Genomic DNA, 21,016 nt, shown 5'->3' on the forward strand with positions numbered 1-21,016 from the left:
TCTCAGTAACCTTTCAGGACAGACAAACAAGGGATACCACGCATGCACACACTGTTTACTTGACACCGAAAGTATATACCTGGGAAGCTGCAGGAAGAATGTGTACCTGGGCCATCGTCGATTTCTTTCGACCAACCATCAATGTCAAAAGAAGGGCAAGCATTTCAAAGGCGAGGCAGATCACCGGAAGAAGCCCGCCATGCATACCGGTGATCACGTACTTGCTATGGTCAATGATTTACACGTAATCTTTGGAAAGGGTCCCGGCGCACTAGCTGTTCCGAATGACACTGGGGGACACGCACGCATGTGGAAGAAGAAATCTATATTTTGGGACCTGCCCTACTGGAAAGACCTAGAGGTCCGCTCTTCAATTGACGTGATGCACGTGACGAAGAACCTTTGCGTGAACCTGCTAGGCTTCTTGGGAGTGTATGGAAAGACAAAAGATACAGCTGAGGCACGGGAGGACCTACAACATTTGCACGAAAAAGACGGCATGCCTCCAAAGCAGTATGAAGGTCCTGCCAGCTATGCTCTTACCAAAGAAGAGAAGGAAATCTTCTTTGAATGCCTGCTTAGTATGAAGGTCCCGACTGGCTTCTCGTCGAATATAAAGGGAATAATAAATATGCCAGAGAAAAAGTTCCAGAACCTAAAGTCTCATGAGTGCCACGTGATTATGACGCAACTGCTTCCGGTTGCATTGAGGGGGCTTCTACCAGAAAACGTCCGATTAGCCATTGTGAAGCTATGTGCATTCCTCAATGCAATCTCTCAGAAGGTGATCGATCCAGAAATCATACCAAGGCTAAGGAGTGATGTGGTGCAATGTCTTGTTAGTTTCGAGCTGGTGTTCCCACCATCCTTCTTCAATATCATGACGCACGTCCTAGTTCATCTAGTCGACGAGATTGTCATTCTGGGCCCCGTATTTCTACACAATATGTACCCCTTTGAGAGGTTCATGGGAGTCCTAAAGAAATATGTCCGTAACCGTGCTAGGCCAGAGGGAAGCATCTCCATGGGCCATCAAACAGAGGATGTCATCGGATTTTGTGTTGACTTCATTCCTGGCCTTAAGAAGATAGGTCTCCCTAAATCGCAGTATGAGGGGAGACTGACTGGAAAAGGCACGCTTGGAAGGGACTCAATAATATGCAGGGACGGATATTCTTGGTCTCAAGCACACTACACAGTTCTACAGAACTCTACCTTGGTGACCCCGTATGTCGATGAACACAAGAACAGTCTGCGCTCCAAACACCCGGAGCAGTGCGACGACTAGATTACATGTGAACACATCAGGACTGTCAGCAGTTGGTTGGAAACACGTCTCAGAGGTGACAACACTATTTGTGATGAGCTGTGCTTGTTGTCCAGGGGACCATCTTCGACTGTTACGATTCGGAAAGGATACGAGATAAATGGGAATACATTTTACACGATTGACCAAGATCAAAAGAGCACCAACCAAAACAGCGGTGTCCGCTTTGATGCAACAACCGAGAGGGGAAATGACATGTATTATGGTTACATAGTGGACATATGGGAACTTGACTACGGACATGATTTTAAGGTTCCTTTGTGTAAGTGCAAATGGGTCAATCTGTCAGGAGGCGGGGTACATGTAGACCCACAGTACGGAATGACAACAGTGGATCTGAAAAATCTTGGGTACACTGACAAACCATTCGTCCTAGCCAATGATGTGGCGCAGGTTATCTATGTGAAGGACATGTCTACCAGACCGAGAAAAAGAAAAGATAAGGAAGCGAATACATCATACGATGAGCCAAAGCGCCACATAGTTCTTTCAGGAAAAAGGGACATCGTGGGAGTGGAGGGCAAGACAGACATGTCTGAAGATTATGAAAAGTTTCATGAAATTCCTCCCTTCAAAGTCAAGGCTGACCCCAGCATCCTGATAAACGATGAAGATTATCCATGGTTACGGCGCAATAAGCAAATGACACAAGCGAAGAAAAAGTGAAGACTTTCTCCCGCAACTATTATGATGATACCATGCCAACTTTGTAACAGACGAGTATGATACCATTGTCCGTTTTGTACATGCACATGCTATGTGGGTGAAATTATGATATCATGCCAACTTTCAACTTTTTCAGGGTTCATTTGAAATGCTTTAATGTCTTATGGTTCGGCCCTCGTAATACCATTAATCCCGGTTCGCTCCTTGTCAACTATGTTCTCACCAAGAACACTCTCAAGAGGGCAGCCACGTGGGCCATTGGTCCCGGTTCGTCTGGACCTTTTTTCTCTATAGGCGCATCTATGTTCATTTTTTAGTAAAGTTAATCACAAACTTGTGATTCACACAAATTTCAAAGAATTCAAATTTTAAATATTCAAATTTGAAAACTAATGGCACTAATAGAAAGTTTATAATTTTTCTAAAACTAAAAAAAAAGAATTAAAAAATAAAACAAAAAACAAAAGAAAATAAATAATGCAAAAAACAAAACTAAAAAACTAAAAAAAACTGCTACCTATTGGGCCACGACGGCCTGAATACGACTAGAAACCCAACCTGGGCCAGGATTCAGGCCCGCAAAAGGCCCAATAGGCCCACAACAGCATAGTGTGAGATTAGGCCGAAAGCCTGCAGTTGAGAGGAGCTCGAGAGGGTGGGCGCAGCAGCGCTTATAAACCACTCTTGAGCCCTCTCAACTAGCGAGGTGGGACTAAACTTTGGCCGCAATGCGGGCAGCACAGGGGCCTTTGGTTCCGGTTGGCAGCACCAACCGGGACTAAAGGGGGGCATTGGAACCGGTTCGTGGCACCAACCGGGACCAATACCCCACCTTTAGTCCCGGTTAGTGCCACAAACCGGGACCAAAGGCCGCCGCTTCCCGCCCTTTGGGATGCTGAAAAGAGGCCTTTGGTCCCGGTTGGTGGCACCAACCGGGACTAAAGGGGGCATTGGTCCCGGTTCGTGCCACGAACAGGGACCAATGCTGTTGATATATATATACAACACTTAGCAATTTTCGACCAAATCCCCCACTTCTCCCCCAACGCCCCCTGCTCCTCCTCGTCGCTGTTGCCGCCCGACGCCCCTGCTCCACCTTGCCGTATCCGCCGTCAGGCTGCTCGCCTTCGCCGTCGCTGCCGCCACCGACGCCGTCAGGCTGCTCGCCTTTATCATCGCCGCCGTCCCCTGTGGGCACATGCTCCCGCGCCCCTCCTGTCCCACGCCCCTGCGCGACCGCCGCGCCGCCGCCCCTGCCCTGCGCGGCCGCCGCGCGCCGCCGCCCCTGCCCTGCGCTGGCGCCACGCGCCGCCCCGCCGCCCCTGCCCTGCATTTTTCATAGCATTTTTTGTATTTTTTGTGTATATGTGTTTGTATCTGTATATATGTGTACATGTTCATAGTATTTTTTTTCATAAGTGTATTTTTTTGTTAATTGCATTTTTTCATATATATAATGTATATATGTATGTGGTAGCTATATGATGAATGGATGTGGCTATCTATGTATGAATATAATGTTCATAGCATTTTTTTTGTTTATATATGTTTTTAATATATGTATTAATTTTTTATTTAGGTTGTTAGTAGATATCGATTTTAGGTTAGTGCATTTTAGGTTAGTGTAGAGGAAAAAGTAAAATAAGGAAAAGGAAGAAAAGAAGAAGGAAGAAGGGAAGAAGAAGAAGAAAAAGAAGGAGAGGAAAAAGGTAAATAAGAAGAGGAAGAAAGGAGAAGAAGAGGAGAGGAAGAAGAGGAGAAATAACTAAGAAGAGGAAAAAAGAAGAAAAAGAAGAGGACAAGAAGAAAGGAATAGAGGAGAAGAAGAAAAAATAGAAAATATTCTATTTTTTCTTCTTCTCCTCTATTCCTTTCTTCTTCTCCTCTTTTTTTTCTTCTTTTTTTTCTTCAATCTTCTCCTCTGTCGTCGTTGAAAGACCCCCCCTCCCAGCCCTCTCGCTCGACCAAAACTCTCGAGGATACCCAAACCCTAGAGAAAAAACAATGTTGGTCTCCTACCCCCTCCCGCTGCGCCCCTACCCGACAAACTCTCTTGAGGCCACCCAAATTTACCAAGTTAAAAGAGTGTTGTCGTCGAGGCCACCCCAAACCCTTGAAGCGTTGTCTAGGCCACCCCAAACCCTAGAGAAGCAGCGTCGAGGCTACTAACATGATTCCTTATTGTGATTAGCTAGCTAGTTCTACGTTTGCCACTAATATATATCCATATGTACCATGTTTGAATAATAATTGACATGTTGTAAATATTTGCAGAAACTATGGAGCACTCCCGAGACGAAGCAACATAAGCGATGTTGGGGGAGATAATCGCAGAAGGAAGTGATGTCGTTGCGTCATTTTTCAGCGACACCGTTGGTCAGGAAGGACTGGGTGAAGAAGAGGGCTATGTTCATGATGGCTCCGGCCCATTAATGCCGGTACAAGAAGAGGGCTATGTTCATGATGGCTCCGGTGACCCAATGGAGGTACAAGAAGGAGACCGTGCTGACTGCTCCGGTGACCGAACCGAGTCCGGCCAGGTATATATATATTAGTTAAGCCTGTGCTGACTAGTTAATTGATGCATTCATTGTTTTGGTATATGTACACATATTAATTAACTCTCGTCTTTCTTCATTTTTCTAGCCCTCCGGATCGAGCACAACTTCGGTAAGGAGACGAGGCCCGAAGAAAAAGTTGAGCTCGGATGAAAAGTTTGAGATCACAGCAATCGCACGCGACGGCGAACCGATTGAACCCATCCGGACAAAGAACACATTTGCTGCTCAGTGCGGGGTTCTTGTTAGGGACAAGATCCCGATCAGCATCCACCAATGGTATAAGCCTAAGGAGGAAGACCCTCAGGTGTCTTATGTCAATGATATGCAGAAATATGATCTTTGGACTGAGCTAAAGGCAAATTTCACCCTAACGCCAGAGGAGGATCCGGAGAAGCCAGTTAAAGAGCAATTAATCAAGTCTTATGCTCTTAAGAAGATGGCAGGCCTATTCAGGAGGTGGAGGAAAGAGCTGAAAAAGTTTGTCAACAAAGAAGAGACACCAGAATTCATCGGCAAATATGAGAAGATCAGAGATCACTGGCCCACATTTGTGGCCTACACGACATCGGAAAAGAGTAAGAAGATGTCAGCGACAAACAAGCAAAATGCTGCGAAGAAGAAGTTTCACCATCGCACGGGGTCAGGTGGCTACCTCAAAGCCCGGCCTAAGTGGTCCAAGGCTAAAAATGATCTGCTTGATAAAGGGATCGAACCGGAGACAATGACATGGCCAGACCGTTGCCAGACTTGGTTCTTCGGGGCTGGCGGAACCTTGGACCCTGTATCAGGGAAGTGCCGTTGGACGGACGAGCAACTGAAAACACCAGTCACAAGGCTTCGGCAGTATATCGATGCAGCGCAGCAAGGGACGTTTGTTCCAGACAGGGAGAAGGACGAGCTCACAATGGCCCTCGGGAATCCTGAGCACCCTAGACGGAAACGAGGCACGCCAGGCTCCATTCCGTGGAAGGTTGGTTTTCCGGACGCAGGGGGTTACAAAACCTACGAGAGGAGGAAGAAACTGGAGCAGAGCCAACTGCAGGCGCTGCACGAAAGGGTAATGGGGCTAGAGGAACGAGAAGCGGATCGCAACAAACGACCTGCCGAAGCTTCCCCCGAAGCTACCCCGCCATCTCAGCGGAGAAGCAGCATGGCTTCCACCGAGCTGCTTCAGCCGGAGCATGTCTTGACGGCTCCTGCCAGCTATCCCGTGGATGCTATCACGGAGGCTCAAAATTGCCACCTTATGACGCGATGGATGAATTTGAAGGTCAAGGCAGTTGTTGGCTCTGTTTATCCTACTGAACACGGCGCAACTTTTCACTGCCGCCCGATACCAGAAGGATATGCTAGGGTGATGGTGGATGAAATAACAGAGGGATTTGAGGACCTCCAGCTTGACTACCCTACCGGTGAAGGGGAGACTAGGCTGGGTTCTGCTCTGAAGACTCCATGCCTATGGCGGAAGGAGCTCATCAACCTTCCGAACTGGACGCCTCCGCCTCCTCCTCCTCCTCCGGCGAGTCAGGGCACTCCGCTTCCTCCACCGCCTCCTCCTCTGGCGAGTGACGATCAGGGCACTGGGCCTCCTTCTCCGGCGCGTGGCAGCACTCCGCCTCCTTCTCCGCCTTCGCCGGCGCGCCCGAGCAGCCAGCAGCCTCCTACTTCTCCGGCGCATGGTGGCACTCCACCTCCTTCTCCTCCTGCGCCGGCGTGCCTGAGCAGCCATTAGCCTCCTCCTTCTCCGGCGCGTGGTGGCACTTCGCCTCCTTCTCCACCCGCGCCGGCGTGCCCGAGCAGCCAGCAGCCTCCTCCTTCTCCGCCTCGCCAGCAAGGGCGGAAGAGACCCGCCGCCGCCCCAGCTGCTCTGGCGCGTCGTAGTCCTTCTCCTCCGCCTCGTAAGCAAGCACGAAAGAAGACAGGCGCCGCAGCCGCTCCGTCTGCTCTGGCGTCTAGCAGTACAGCCAGCAGAGGCGGGAGGCAATATAGATATGGTCCTTCTCTCAAGCCTCTAGAGAAGTTACTGTACGAGAGGACAGAGGAGGAAAACGCGAAGATCGTGCAGGCTGAAGTGGACGACTTCTTTGCTGGGTTGAAAGCAAAGAGACATCCACCTCCGGAGGAGAAGGTAGATCCGGTGAAAGCAAAGCGCACTATCGATGCCCTGAGGAAACCACCAAAGTATCCGCCGAGAACCAACTATGAGCACATTACTGAACAGACATATCTCAAAGCGGAGCGGTCGGGAAGTACTGTCAGTGATAAAAGGTTAAAAGAACGAGCAACTGGGAAAAAAATTGCCCAGTTCGGCGAACAAGAAAAGCAATCATGCCCCCGCTCAATGTGTCTAGCGGCGACATCATCGCTAATGCTCCGGGGACGGTGGCCGGTTATGGCAATCTTGCAGATTACCTGCCTGACGATCAACTTCCTGATTTCTTGGAGGTGGACGAACATAGATACGAGTACGGGAAGCCTCTCGTCAAAGATGAAAAATCTCTAACAACTATGATGCGAAGATTCCATAATTGGTACATGAAAACCTATAGAGAGTCTGGGGGGACGAATGCTTTGTATCTGAATATTAAAGAGGAGCACGACCTCGTTGGAACTGATCTGTTGGCTATTCTATTTGAGGAGTTCTTCGAGTTCTTCAATCAAAAGGCCCTCGATAAACTAACGGTCTTTTGCTACTGTCTGTAAGTACTATTTCTGTCATTAAGTCTTTATATATAGCTCGGCTCTTTCATTGCATGTATTTATAATTAATTATCCTCACTATATTATGCAGATTGAAGATCGTCGAGTGCAAAAAACAAGAAATGTATGATATTGGGTTCATTAACACAAATATCATAGATGAATTTCTGGTTAAAAAGCACGCCAAAGAGGCCGAGGCCAACTTGCTACAATCATTGATCAAAAATCAAAACAAAGATTTAATACTCTTTCCTTACAATTTCCAGTGAGTGTTACTGTTGTGTGCATATTTGGTTTCCCTTATTACTCGAGCGAGGTTATAGTAATGTAATTGATGAGTTATGCATGCGTGCGCAGATTCCACTATGTTCTTCTGGAGATTAAGCTTGAGCGGGGAGTAGTAAACGTCTTAGACTCGAGACGAAAAGATCCCCAAACCTATGCGGACATGACTAATTTGCTCAATAAGTAAGTTCAATCGATCATTATCGCACCATATCGGCAACTTTTTGTTCATTTCCTAATATCTCAAGTAATAATAATTATTTTCTTTGTCTTGCAGGGTTTGGAAACAGTTCACCGCAGAAGTTCCGGGACTGTGGAAGGAGCTGCGATATACATACCCGAAAGTAAGTACTACTAGCTAGCTAGTTGCACGCATCTCCCGTTGATTCTATAGCTGTACTTTCATCAATGCCATTTATAATGCTTCATTATCAGTTTGATTGACCTCTATTTTTCGTAAAGTGCTTGTGGCAGGAACAAGGGAATGATTTATGTGGATACTACATGTGTGAGTTCATCTACAACGCGACTTTGAAAAATAAGCGGGGCTACTCTAAAAGACAATATGAAGTGCGTAAGCAATAATATTCACAATTTCATTTTATTACACCATCATTTCTGTTGAGTTTCATTCATATATGTATTAACCCCCTTCTTCAAATTAGACGTGGCAGATGCGGGATGAACTCCTAGAACACGATTGCATGAAAGCAATTCAAGAGGAATTGGCGGGATTCTTTCTTGACCACGTCATCAATAAAGCCGGAGAATATCATGTGGAAATTGATTTCAATTGCTAGGGGATTGTAAGAGATTTTACATATTGTATATGTATGTAGCCAGTAGCGTCGGATAGATAATACGAAAACTTGTTGTTCGACCAATCTCTCGGAGAAGGAGAGGTCGATCGATCACTTCTCTCGGTATGCATGACGAATTTCTGTACTTAATGGTTCCCTTCATTTTCTTACTAGCTAGCGTGTTGAGGGCCTCTCTATGTAGAGTACGTAGCGTCGACCAAGCACGGACATAAGAGAGGACACTTCTCTCTATTAATTAGCTAGCTAACACAATATATGAAACACCTAAATTAACCCCCCAAAACCCCCAACCCTCCCCCCTTTCAAAAAAAACAAAAACCCCAGCCACTGAAATGCTGACGCGTGGATGCCTTTTGGTCCCGGTTGGTGCCACCAACCGGGACCAAAGGCCCTCCTGCCTGGGCTTGGCGCACCAGCCACGTGGAGGCACATCTGTCCCGGTTCGTGTTAGAACCGGGACTAAAGGGGGGGCATTAGTAATGACCCTTTAGTCCTGGTTCAAGAACCGGGACTAAAGGCCCTTATGAACCGGGGCAAATGCCCCCTTTTCTACTAGTGTACAACCGCTCCCGCTTCCCGTGGTGGTGTGCCACGTCTAGTCGGTGGCGGCGGAGGAGGGAGCCCGCTGGAAGAGCTCGTGTCGTCACTGAACCTCCCCTTCCTCCTTCCCTTCCTGCCGAAGATGCCCATGGCTTCGCTAGGGTTTCGAGCTGGCTTGTTGGCTAGGGTTTTGTGGTCGTCGGCGAGCGAGCAAAGATGGCCAGTGGATGATGTCAGCCCCATCACATGTGTTTGTTAAAAAAGGACAGGAATGCGGCCCTTCCACACACTGCCAGGCGGGCCTTTGGTAGGTGGCCGCGTTAATTGTGACCACTTAGGGTTGCTGGTTGGCCGACATGTCACTACTAGGGAAAACCTTATACACAGAATCTTACCAGTAGCGCGTGTTAAAATGAGGCGCTACTGCTACTTAGCAGTAGCGCGTCTGCCAAAACCGCGCTACTGTTACCCCCTTAGCAGTAGCGCGGCAGGAACAGAACGCGCTACTACTATAATTGCCACACCGTTCCCGACGTGCTCGATATAGTAGTAGTGCCCTTCTAGAAACGGCGCTACTACTACGGATTTTAGCAGCAGCGCGTTTTCCCTCCCCACGCTACTGTTAAAGCTATTTTCACCTAACCCCCCGCGCGGCCTGATTCCCTCTCCTCTGCTTCCTCCCCCAATTCCCCACTCTCTCTTCTCCCCCTCGTCGCCTCCGCCTCACCACTGTCTCGCCGCCGTCTCCCCTGACCCTGCCTCGCGGCCGTCTCCCCCGACCCCGCCTCACCACCGTCTCCCTCGGCCCCGCCTCGCCGCCGTCTCCCTCGACCCGCCTCACCGCTGTCTCCTCGACCCCGCCTCGCAGCCGTCTCCGCCGACCCCGCCTCGCCGCGCCTCGGTGCCGCCGTCTCCCCCGACCCCATCTCTCTCCCCGCCCTCTGTAAGCACTCTCCCCTTCCGATCCCTCTTGTTTGCTTAGTATGAACCCTAGCTATTTAGTGCTAGTTAGTATGAACCCTAGGCTATTTTTAGTGCTAGTTAGTTAATTACAATTAGTATTAACCCTATTTAATTAGGGCAGTAGTTCCTAGGTACTAATTAGTTAGTAAGAACTAGGTACTAATTAGCTAGGTACTAGTTTATTTTTATTTATAGTAAGTTTATTTTCAGTAGGAACTAATTGAATTAATAGAACTAGTTAGTAAGAACTTGTTGCTATTTTTTTAGTTAAAGCAACTTTTCCCGCATCGACGTGGACGATGCCTATCCCGCATCCTTGTCGTCGAGTCGGTGGAGGATGACACCTGCTTGACCAGATGGGCCATGTCCGGGACTGGGCTCCGCCATGGTGGTACTAGGAGGCGCTACCTACCGGGGGGCGCAGGTTGGTGAGGAGCCAGCCTGTCGTTGACCCGAACCTTCTTTGGTTGTGGTCGCGTGGGCCAGTGACGGTCTAGAGGCTCGAGGACCCCGCAGAGGTGGTGCGTCACCGTGTCAGTGAGGAGGACGCGCACGTCCGTCGCTACTTGTTTGTGTTGGAGCACAGGTTCTCCAATACCTGACAGGTTCTCCAGGGATCTCACTGGAGCTATGATCCCGTGATGGTTCCTTCTTTGTGGGTGTCCACCGCCCGCACCGATACCCGTCGTGTGCTAGGGTTTTAGTTGTATTAGTGATGTTATATGTATGGCACTATTCGGGATGTATTAGTTATAATATTCGACGATGTACGAACACACATGAGATGGTTTACTTTTTCTTATTCAATGCATGCTAATTTGAGTCCTGTAAGATATTTTGAAATGTATATCTTGTGTTGCTCAAATAGGATATGTGCTTGCCCAAGTGGCTGGTCATGTTTGCAGGTTACACCTCCGAGTGGCCTATGTTTTGCTGGAGTGTTGATTCATTTCCGTTCCGGCAAATTTCAGGCGCTCGATATGTCCTATTTTAGCAAAGGTCATGCCGGATTTTTCTGTGAATTTTGGCATGACTTGTGCCAGAATATGTAGGAAATATCGAGTGCCCCGGATTTGTGTGTTGAGTATCCTAGTAGTTGTCTTTGATCGATTTCAATTAATATTTTAACTATGAACATAGGAAATGTCTGACGACGAAAAGGATTTCGGTATTTGCAAATACTGCGAAGACGAGCGCGGCCTGTGCGACGGAATCTTCCTAGATGATGATAGGCGCTTCAGCATCAAGCTGGACGAGAACTTCGAAGTGGATACAGTAAGTCACAACGACAAGTCTTTTTTCGTAATTAAGCATGACATATGCTTCATTTGCTTCAACTTATAATTTGTTTTTACTATTCTACTAGCGTATCCCCTGCCATGCAAGAGTTTTTGTATTGGATATGATAGGTTGCAGTTGTACTATGGAGGTAAAGAAATTTTACTTGAAGACCGAGCATGGTTATATTTTCCACACAAAATTATACAATTCAGACGACTACACCTATTTTGGATGCAAAACATGGCGAGCACTATGCAAGACTTATGCATTTGAGCCTGATATGGTTATCACCTTTGATATTCGTCCGGAAGATGATATTGAAGGTAATACCGACATCTGGGTCGATGTGCAGACGCGTCCAGTTATACCAAAATGTGAGTTTCTAAACCATATTTATGTCTTTGATATTGTTTATTCAAAAATGGTTGACAATTAATTTCTATTGATAGCTTATTCCGGTGCAAGCAAACATGTCCAGCGCTTGGTAGACAGGACCGTATACTGTGCCGGGGCTGAACTCAACTGCGAGGAGCTCAGTCATTATGTTTCATGGCTTGCGGATCTTGATATTGCCAAGACAAATTTTCTTCCTGCATTTAGAAATGTTAGTACTGAAAACGTGTGACCAATAGTATTCGTACTGAACTACGGTCACATCTATTTAGGAAGGATCACTACAGGAATCAACAATTTTGCCGTCTGGCGATTACAGACGGCAAAGAGGGAAATACAGACGGCAAAGGCTTTGCCGTCAGCTGGTTGACGGCAAAGGTAGATGGTGAAGCATAAATCGGCAAAGCAGGACTTTGCCGTCAGCTCTTTATCGGGCAGACGGCAAAGACTTTATCGTCAGTGAACGCAATTTGCCGTCAGCCATAGAGTGTAGACGGCAAAAAAAATTCGCCTAACAGAGACGGACGCCGTTATAGGTTTGCCGTCAGGCTTTATGCTCGGCGGACGACAAAGGAAGAAGGTTTGCCGTCAGCTTTCTGTCCAAGCAGACGGCAAAGTCTTGCGTTTTGCCGTCAGGAGGCCCAAGAGGCAGACGGCAAAGCCTCGCTTTTTGCCGTCAGGCGTCCCAAGAAGCAGACGACAAAGTTGCCAGTTTTGTCATCAAGCGGACCAAGAGGCAGACGGCAAAGTATTGCGCTTTGCCATCAGGCGGACCCATTTGAGTGACAGCAAAGGCTGTGCACTTTTTTTGCATAATTCATATTAATTTGGCACACAATATATATCATAATTTAGCACAGTTTGCATACACAATATATATCATAAATTGGCACAGTTTGTATACACAATATATATCATAATTTGGCAGTTTGTATACACAATATATATCATAATTTGGCACAGATGACACAATTCATAGCACTGTTCCATAGCAAATATGACACAGTTCATAGCACTGTTCCATAACACATTCATATCAAATACCACACAGAGTATACCAAATGCCCATAGCGAGCTAGTCCATAGCAAATATAAGAGTACAAAGTTTTCCATAGCAAGAGTACAAAGTTTTCCATAGCAAATGAACAAAGCAGGCATCAGTACGTAAAATTTGGCACTACAACAAATGTCTTCATGTCCATATCATAGTCCAAAGAGCATCTGTGTGGCAACCTACAAGATGAAATCATCAACATGTCAAATTGTGGCATAATAAAAAAAGGGCTTTAAATCATCAAGATGCCGAATAGACAAAAGAAAGTACTTGAAGACCTGTCCAATTTTGAACATGTCAATTTAACATTCTAGATCATGAAGATCTTCAAGAATGGTCTCTAAATCATGAAAACAAATAGCTACTTGTTTCTACTTATAAGATTGATTCATTTTAACACTGTAAATCATGAATATCTTCGAGTGCTCTCTAAATCATGAATAAAAATAGCTTCAACTGGTCTCTAAATCATGAAAATAAATAGCTTCAATAATGCATATAGCTACTTAAGATCATGGTTGAAATGGTTCAAATCTATCATAGTTTCAAATGGTCTCTACTTGTCTCTATTATAAGTTTGATCTTCAAATGGTTCAAACGGTCTCTACTTACAAGTTTCTAAATCATGGAGATCATCAAATGGTCTCTGAATCATAAAAATAAATAGCTATGTGTCTCGAATTATAAGACTGATTCAACTTAACACTCTAAATCATGAATAAAAATAGCTTCAAGTGGTCTCTAAATCATGAAAATAAATGGTCTCTACTTGTTTCTACTTAAAAATTTGATCTTCAAATGGTTCGAATGGTCTCTACTTGCAAGATTCTAAATCATGGAGATCTTCAAATGGTGTCTAAATCTTGAAAATAAATAGCTACTTGTCTCTAAATCATGAATATCTTCAAATGGTCTCTAAATCATGAATATCTTCAAATGGTCTCTAAATCATGAAAGTCATGGAGATATGTAGGCACTAACCATACTCGATCTCAAAGATTTGGAGAACCACCATGGTCATTGGCGTTTGGGCCTGATGCATGTGAACATCCATCATTATTTGAGCCATGGCCTGATTGATACTGCAAAGCATTACATGGTTAGCACAAAACTCGGACTAAGAAATGCAATAATGGTGCATGCAAGTATTTCAGATAACTAACCATAGGGGGTGAAGCAATGTCAGGCATCTGCATAGCGGGCATACCATTATGGGTACAATAAGCCTGCAAATTATGTTTGAGGAGTGAAAGTTAAGTACTGGTAGTAAAAGACTAGATGTATGTGCAAGGCTATTAAGGAACTAACCGCAAACATTGCAAAGTACTGTTGCATCCTCTCATCCGCTAGTCGCCTCTCCTCCGCCCTCTTCTCATCCGCCGGTCGCCTCTCCTCCGCCAACCTCTCCTCCAACTTCTCATCTAGCAGTCGCCTCTGCTCCTCCAGTCGAGACTACAGAATATGGCATTGCAATCACATCTTCAAATCCAACACTAAGAATTAAAATAAGCATACATAGAAGGACTTGGATAGAATACCTCCATCGCAACCATTGCTGGAGTCGGGCGTTGACATATAGAAGATGTTGAGATACCTGACCGAGCTTTGTACTCGGGGAGAGTGCGACGGGAGGACCTAGGATGCTTCAATTCTACGTTTATTTCTACATTTAGCTTGAAGAGTCTTTTGCATTCTCTCAAGTACATAGCACCAACGGTTCTGCACAGGGCCACCCATTCTTACCTCGGAAGGGAGGTGTAAAATCATATGTTCCATCGGATTAAAGAAGCCTGGTGGAAAGATCTTCTCTAGCTTGCAGAGCAACTCGGGGGCCTGTTTTTCCATGTCATCTATCACGGTAGGAGATACTTCTTTAGCACAAAGAACACAGAAGAAATAGCTAAGCTCTGCCAATACTTCCCAATCATCCTCAGGGATATAGCCTCGAATCATCACAGGCATTAACCGCTCAAGCCATATGTGCCAATCATGACTCTTCAACCCACAGAGCTTCAATTTAACAAGATTCACTGCCCTCATTAGATTCGCTGCATACCCATCAGGGAACGACATAGTTTTGAACCACATGAGTATCTCCTTCTTTTGTTCCCTTGTAAGAACAAACCTAACCCGTGGCATTGTCCAATTTTTCCGGCCCGCGGGTTGCCGCAAGTTTTGTTTGGGTCTATCACATAGCTTCATCAGATCAAGTCTGGACTTAGTATTATCCTTCGTCATCTTGGGAATGTTGAACAATGTGCCAAAAATGGCCTCGGCAATATTCTTTTCAGTGTGCATTACATCAATGTTATGGGGAAGCTCGAGCTGGTGGAAGTAGGGGAGATCCCAGAAGCATGGCTTGTGAGTCCAGGCGTGTAGTTCATTATATCCCAGGAAATACCCTGGACGGTTGGGATCGGGCTGGAGAGCATTTAATTCATCACGAATCTGTTCACCCGTCATCTCAGGTGGTGCCGAGTGTTCGACAACTTCACCTTTCATGAAGTTCATCTTGTCTAGTCTGAATGGATGGTCAGGGCGCAAATGTTGTCTATGAAAATCAAAGCAAGAATACTTGCCACCATGCTGTAGCCAACGACACTTAAGGCTCGCCTTGCATCTTGGGCATGGGAACCTCCCATGCACAGACCACCCCATGAAAAGTGAATAGGCCGGTAGGTCATTCAATGAGTACTGGTACCAAACATGCATTGTGAAGTTTTTTTTGCTAACAGCGTCGTATGTCTGTATCCCATTCACCCAAGCTTCTTTCAAGTCATCTATCAGTGGCTGCATGTACACATTTATATTCTTCCCCGGATACTTGGGCCCTGGAACTATCAACGATAGGAATATGTGCTTGCGTTGCATCAGGACGCCTGGGGGGAGGTTGAGTGGAACAACAAACACGGGCCAACAACTATATGTCTTTGACACCATACCAAACGGATTGAACCCGTCAAGTCCGATGGCGATTCGTACATGCTTTTCCTCTTCTACTTTCTGATGATGTATTCGATCGAAACTCTTCCATGCTTGGCCACAAGACGCATGTACCATCGTCGGCCTCCCATGATCATCCTTGTCAGGTCTTTTCCCATATTTGTGCCATGTCATCGTTTTGGTCGTATCTTCGGTCAAGAAAAGTCGTTGAACTCTTGGCAAGATTGGAAGATACCGAAGAACATTTGCAGGGACTTTGCTCTGCTTCTTCACACCATCACCGAGGTCTCTCTCAACATACCTAGAGGCTTTGCACTTGGCACAGTACTTGTCGTCGGCATACTCTTTTGTAAATAAGAGACATCCGTTTGGACAAGCATGTATCTACTCATAGGGCATCTTAAGTGCACGGAGGATTTTCTTTGCTTCGTACCAACTTTTAGCCATTTTGTGACCTTCAGGGAGAGAGCTACCCCAAGCGGTCATCATCGAATCAAAGCAATCTCTGCTCATGTTGAACTGGGACTTCAGAGACATTGCTTGTGCGATGGTATCCAGCTAACACTGTATCGTGTACTCGTGAAGAGGTTGTTGTGACGAATTCAGCATTTCTAGGTAAGCCCTCGCGGACTCCTCCGGTTCTTCCTCTGATCCCTCTTCACGTGCATCGTTGAAGTCAGCTACCATGTCAGCGATCCCGGTACCATTGTCATCGGTGCGCCGACGAACCACCTCCTCTCTGCTACATTCAGGCTCGCCATGAAAGGTCCACTGAGTATACCCAGTCTTAAGCCCGTGCTTCTGTAGGTGTTTACCCATCATCTTCTTCGACTGTTCTATATCGTTCTTGCACTTCAAGCAGGGGCACCAACTTTTTCTCTTGCCACTAGCAAATGCTGCCTCCACAAATTCATTGGTCTTCATCACCCATTCAACGGTCATGCCGTCCGGACTAGGGTGGCCAGTGTACATCCACGCACGATCACCCATACTTGCACTAACAGTAGATACACCAAATTTATATTCATCAAGTTATGTAAAATGTAATTGCGAATAGATACACAAGTAATTACTTTTGTCATATTATTTACGCCTTAGTTTTATTTTTTACCATACAAAAGAGAAACATGCATTCATGGGTTGAATCCTATCTCTAATAGGTAAAGATGGGTCCTAATCCCACCCGAGTACGTGTAGATTGGGTTCGTTTCCCGTGCTCTACTCCGGTCTGAGGCAAAATTTCGGCAGCACCTCCCCGCTGTTCTCTAGATACACGTCTCGGCAACAAGCCGAGAGAATATGTACCCGGAGAACAATGGGGAGGCGCTGACGAAATTTTGCCTCGGACCGAAGTAGAGCACGGGAAACGAAACCCAATCTACACGTACTCGGGCTGTCCATGGATAACATAGACAATTCGAAAGGACGACGGTTATAAATATGCAAATACATGCATATTTATAAATGTCACCCTTTCGAACGGGAGACGCCTAGGTTACGCGACTTAACATGAAAATAAAATCTAGTGGCATTGGCACGACGACCGGAACAGAGTAAATAGGGGGAGTGGGGATGACAGTCGAGCTCACCCCTAGATGATCCGTAGAGGAGGTAGTAGACAGCGATGGCGACGGCAACATGACCAATAGTGCTCCTGGAGGTGAAAAGATTGATCCCTACACATCAAAGCACCAACACAACCAACATAAGCACTCACAGAAAATTTGAACAGAAACAAAGATGAACAAGTATAAAGAAAGGATGCATCAATCTTCTTCATATAATTGGTTTACCTGCAGATCTTATGGACAAGCATTTGAACAAAGGCAACACTCCTAAAACCAAAGATATACAATATCTACATTTTAGTTACAATATGGATCAGATTTACCTATATTTAATCCACATCATTACTGTAAATGTACTATGGCAGTAAGCATGAAATCCTTGTCGCCATTAATTACTTTATATGGTAGGCAAAAATGTTACAGATACAATTTTCACTTGAACTTTTGACATACTCTGATTGCTCAAACAAGATTTCCTTTAGTTATAACAACAATACTATTTCCATGCTAACAATCATCAACAGAACTAGATTACAGATTCTTTTTCCCCATCTCATCATGCTAAGGAGCGCAAAATCATCAACATAACAGAATATATAACAAATGCGTGTAGCCAAAATGAGCACATACTATTTTCTCCAATTACAACATCCATTCATCCATCCATTGATCAATACATCCATCCATGCAGCCATGCATCCATCCATCTGGGGCAGAGAGGGGTAGGTAGGAGAAGGAATGCTCACCGTGGGGGTAGATGGGGCAGAGGGGGAGATGGTGTCCGGCGGCCGTGCAGCTGCCTCTCCTTTGCAGTCCAGCAGCGACGAAGGTGGTGCCCTGCAGCAGTGCTGCCCTGCGGCGGCGGCGGCGGCGGAGGTGGTGCCCGGCAGCGGTGGTGCCGGCGCGGTGGCGCTAGGGCACGGGAGGAGATTCCGGCGACGGTGCTGCCATTGGAGGAGGGGTTGGGGGCACGGTGTAGGAGTGGGCGGCGGCGGCGCTGGAGAATGGCGGCGGCGGCGCTGGAACCCTAGCGGCGCTCTCTGTTCTGGTGGTGCGGGTCGAGGGGAGGGGCTGGCGCTGCGATCTGTTTTTTTTTTCGTGTCCGACCGGGCTGGGCTATACTATCAGTGGACTGGGCTGTTTTGCCGTCTGCCACTGGTCTCGCTGACGGCGAATCCCTTTTTTTTGGGGGCATGTGCTGCGTGGCCGTGTGGGCTGTTTGCCGTCTGCCACTGGTCTCGCTGACAGCAATTTTTTTTCGGGGGCATGTGCTGCGTGGCCGTGTTTTTTTGCCGTCTGCAAGTTAGCGGAGATGACGGCGAACTCACAACATTAGCCGTTAGTTAACGGATGAGTTGACGGCAAAGTACACTGGCACTGACGTCCGTCCGGGTGCCGACTTTGCCGTTAGTAGAGTCAGAGATGACGTCAAAGAACACGTCTTTGCCGTCTGGCTTATTTTTGCCGTCACCTTTTGCGTACGCTCGCCATCTGTAATTCTTTACCGTCTGTTATTCGTCTGTTTTGCCGTCAGTTATTCTTTGCCGTCATCCACTGACTGGAAAATAGCTCTTTGCCGTCTGCCCCAGTGATATGCTGACGGCAAAGAACCTCACTGACGTCAAACTAGCTTATTCCTGTAGTGGACGGAAAGATTTTTAATATTTGTCCTCAGTGCATCTTTTCCATACATTATTTTTGAAGCTAAACTTCATTGCTAAGTATGTTACCGTACGAAGTTCTTCAACAGGGAGTCCCGATGAATGTTGTGCCTTATGGGATCGAGACTAAAGGTACCATGAGTATTATTAGCTTACGGCCAAGATATCCTACAGATTACTTTAGTGCATTCAAGATTAGCGACGGATGCTTAATAGTGCAAGACTGGACCAAATATGTGATGGGGGAGTGCAGAGAAGTACTAGGGGGCAGCAAACAGATGCGCTACCCATGATTAGGAGACAGGCTCATCTGCATGCTCCAACTTGATCAAGGAGGAGAGCTATACATGTTTTATGTTATTTTACCTGCGAGAGAGCAGCACGAGTGATTAGCTAGCTAGAAATGAGTTTGAAGATGATGATGTGCTACACTATTACTATGATGATAAAATAGCTAGTTTTGGTGGTAATGACTATGATGATTATTATTAGCTAGTGTTAGTGGTGATTAAATAAATATTGTTGGTGATAATGACTATGATGATCATTAAATAGCTTGTGCTGGCGGATTAGATTCAAGTGGAGGCAACATGTGGTGCACATCAAAAGTATTACTAGTCCAAACTAGATCAAGTTTGGATTAGTAGTATACTTTTGACATGCACCACATATTGCCTCCACTTGAACCTAATCCACCTTCATTTGACACACTGTTATGGACGTAATGATGTAAACCTCATAATTGGTATTGTACCAATATTTGTACGATGGAGAGAAAATCGCATAAATACATTAAAAATAAAAAATGAAAAATGAATACTAGTAGCGATGGAGAGAAAACGCGCTGCCACTAGTTTCATTAGCAGTAGCGTGGGGGTGAACAAACGCTGCAGCTATTTGTCCTAGCAGTAGCGCACGCCGGCACGCGTTACTGCTAAGCAATAGCTGTAGCGCCTTATTAGTAGCGCGCCTACCCACGCTACTAGTGAGCACAAAACCAGCGCTACTGCTAGGGTTTTCCCTAGTAGTGTGTGGGCACGCGTGGCGCTTCCGCTTCACATCCGCGTCGATGCATTTCAGGCCAAAATTTGGGCCTAAAATGGGTCCGCGTGACGTGAAGCAGACGGGTTTTGGGAAATGGTTAGCGCATTGGGCTAATTTTTTTGTCTGTGCCGACCCAAACAGGCATGGGCAGACGAAATGGGTCCCATAGTTGGAGTTGCTCTTAGGGTATTTCTGACGCGGACCTCAAAATATCTGCAACCGGATGTGACCTGCTTGGACGCTAATCAAACGAGGTACCATTGAACCATGGACCAGTTCGGTTGTCTGAATTCCACAAACTGACACAAACGGACGAAGATTTACGAGAGTCTGGACCGCCACACAGGACTCGGACATCCTAGCCTATTCACATCCTCCTCCGGTTCACTTTTTTCCACTCCACCCATTTCACTCATTTGCTTTGCATCTGCATCCTCCTCGCCTAACGTGCCGATGTATGTTTTTTAACATAGCCCGGGTATCCTTGGACATCTGCATCCCCAGCCATGCGCCTGCCCCGCCTTCAACACGCTTCCATCCACCTTGGATTCTTCCGCATCCTGGCTCCCTTCATCTTCCTACGAACAACGTCTGTGGCGGGCACCATGCCTGACTGGTGTTTAGTCAAATGCCATTGAGCTTTTTTTTAACTTCTCGTTGTTTTCGAGAGTAAGCACGATGGCTGGGTACTTGACGGTGGAGCATGAGTTATTATGCGATGAGTGCAAGATCGTATCCGTGGACTTTGTAGGAACGAGGTAACACTACAAAAAAAGACACATCAGTGACATTTTGGGCCGAACGAATTTTTTTCTGTCATACATATGACACTTCTATGACGATAATTGTGACAAAACCCGGTATCATCGTAGATGTGGTGGGCTCGTACTTCTATGACAAAAAATCATGACAGAAAATGGGCTTTTCGTCCTAGGCGGGCCGGAGACGCAGCTGCATGACATTCTTTGGTCCGTACATGACGGAAAAAACCGTGGTAGAAGCGAGGGGGACGAAAATTTTGGGGAGTTGCCGGTTACGATGGCAGGCCGGGGGCGGAGCGATGCGCGTTTCTCTCGTACGTACGCGCGTGTGTGCGAGGCGTTGGCTCTAACTGAAGCCGAGTGAGGCGTTGGGCTCTAACTGAACCCGAGCGATTGCACTGCAGGCTACGCGTTACTGAACCCGAGCGATCGATCGATGGCTGTTAAG

General features: G+C 46.5%; 1 protein-coding gene across 1 annotated transcript; it reads right to left on the reverse strand.

The window, feature by feature from the left end:
- Positions 1 to 12,501: 12,501 nt before the first annotated feature.
- On the reverse strand, positions 12,502 to 18,593 carry LOC123081672 (vegetative cell wall protein gp1). Its single transcript, XM_044504225.1, has 7 exons — positions 18,585 to 18,593; positions 17,849 to 18,223; positions 17,124 to 17,210; positions 13,900 to 14,043; positions 13,755 to 13,817; positions 13,573 to 13,673; positions 12,502 to 12,770 (listed from the first exon to the last, which is right to left on the reverse strand). The coding sequence occupies exons 1-6, from the start codon at positions 18,591 to 18,593 to the stop codon at positions 13,584 to 13,586; spliced, it is 768 nt and encodes a 255-aa protein (XP_044360160.1). The 3' UTR covers positions 12,502 to 12,770; positions 13,573 to 13,583.
- Between the last annotated feature and the right edge of the window lie 2,423 nt (positions 18,594 to 21,016).

The sequence above is a fragment of the Triticum aestivum genome, chromosome 1B, assembly GCF_018294505.1.
Source record: "Triticum aestivum cultivar Chinese Spring chromosome 1B, IWGSC CS RefSeq v2.1, whole genome shotgun sequence".
Lineage (NCBI taxonomy): Eukaryota > Viridiplantae > Streptophyta > Magnoliopsida > Poales > Poaceae > Triticum > Triticum aestivum.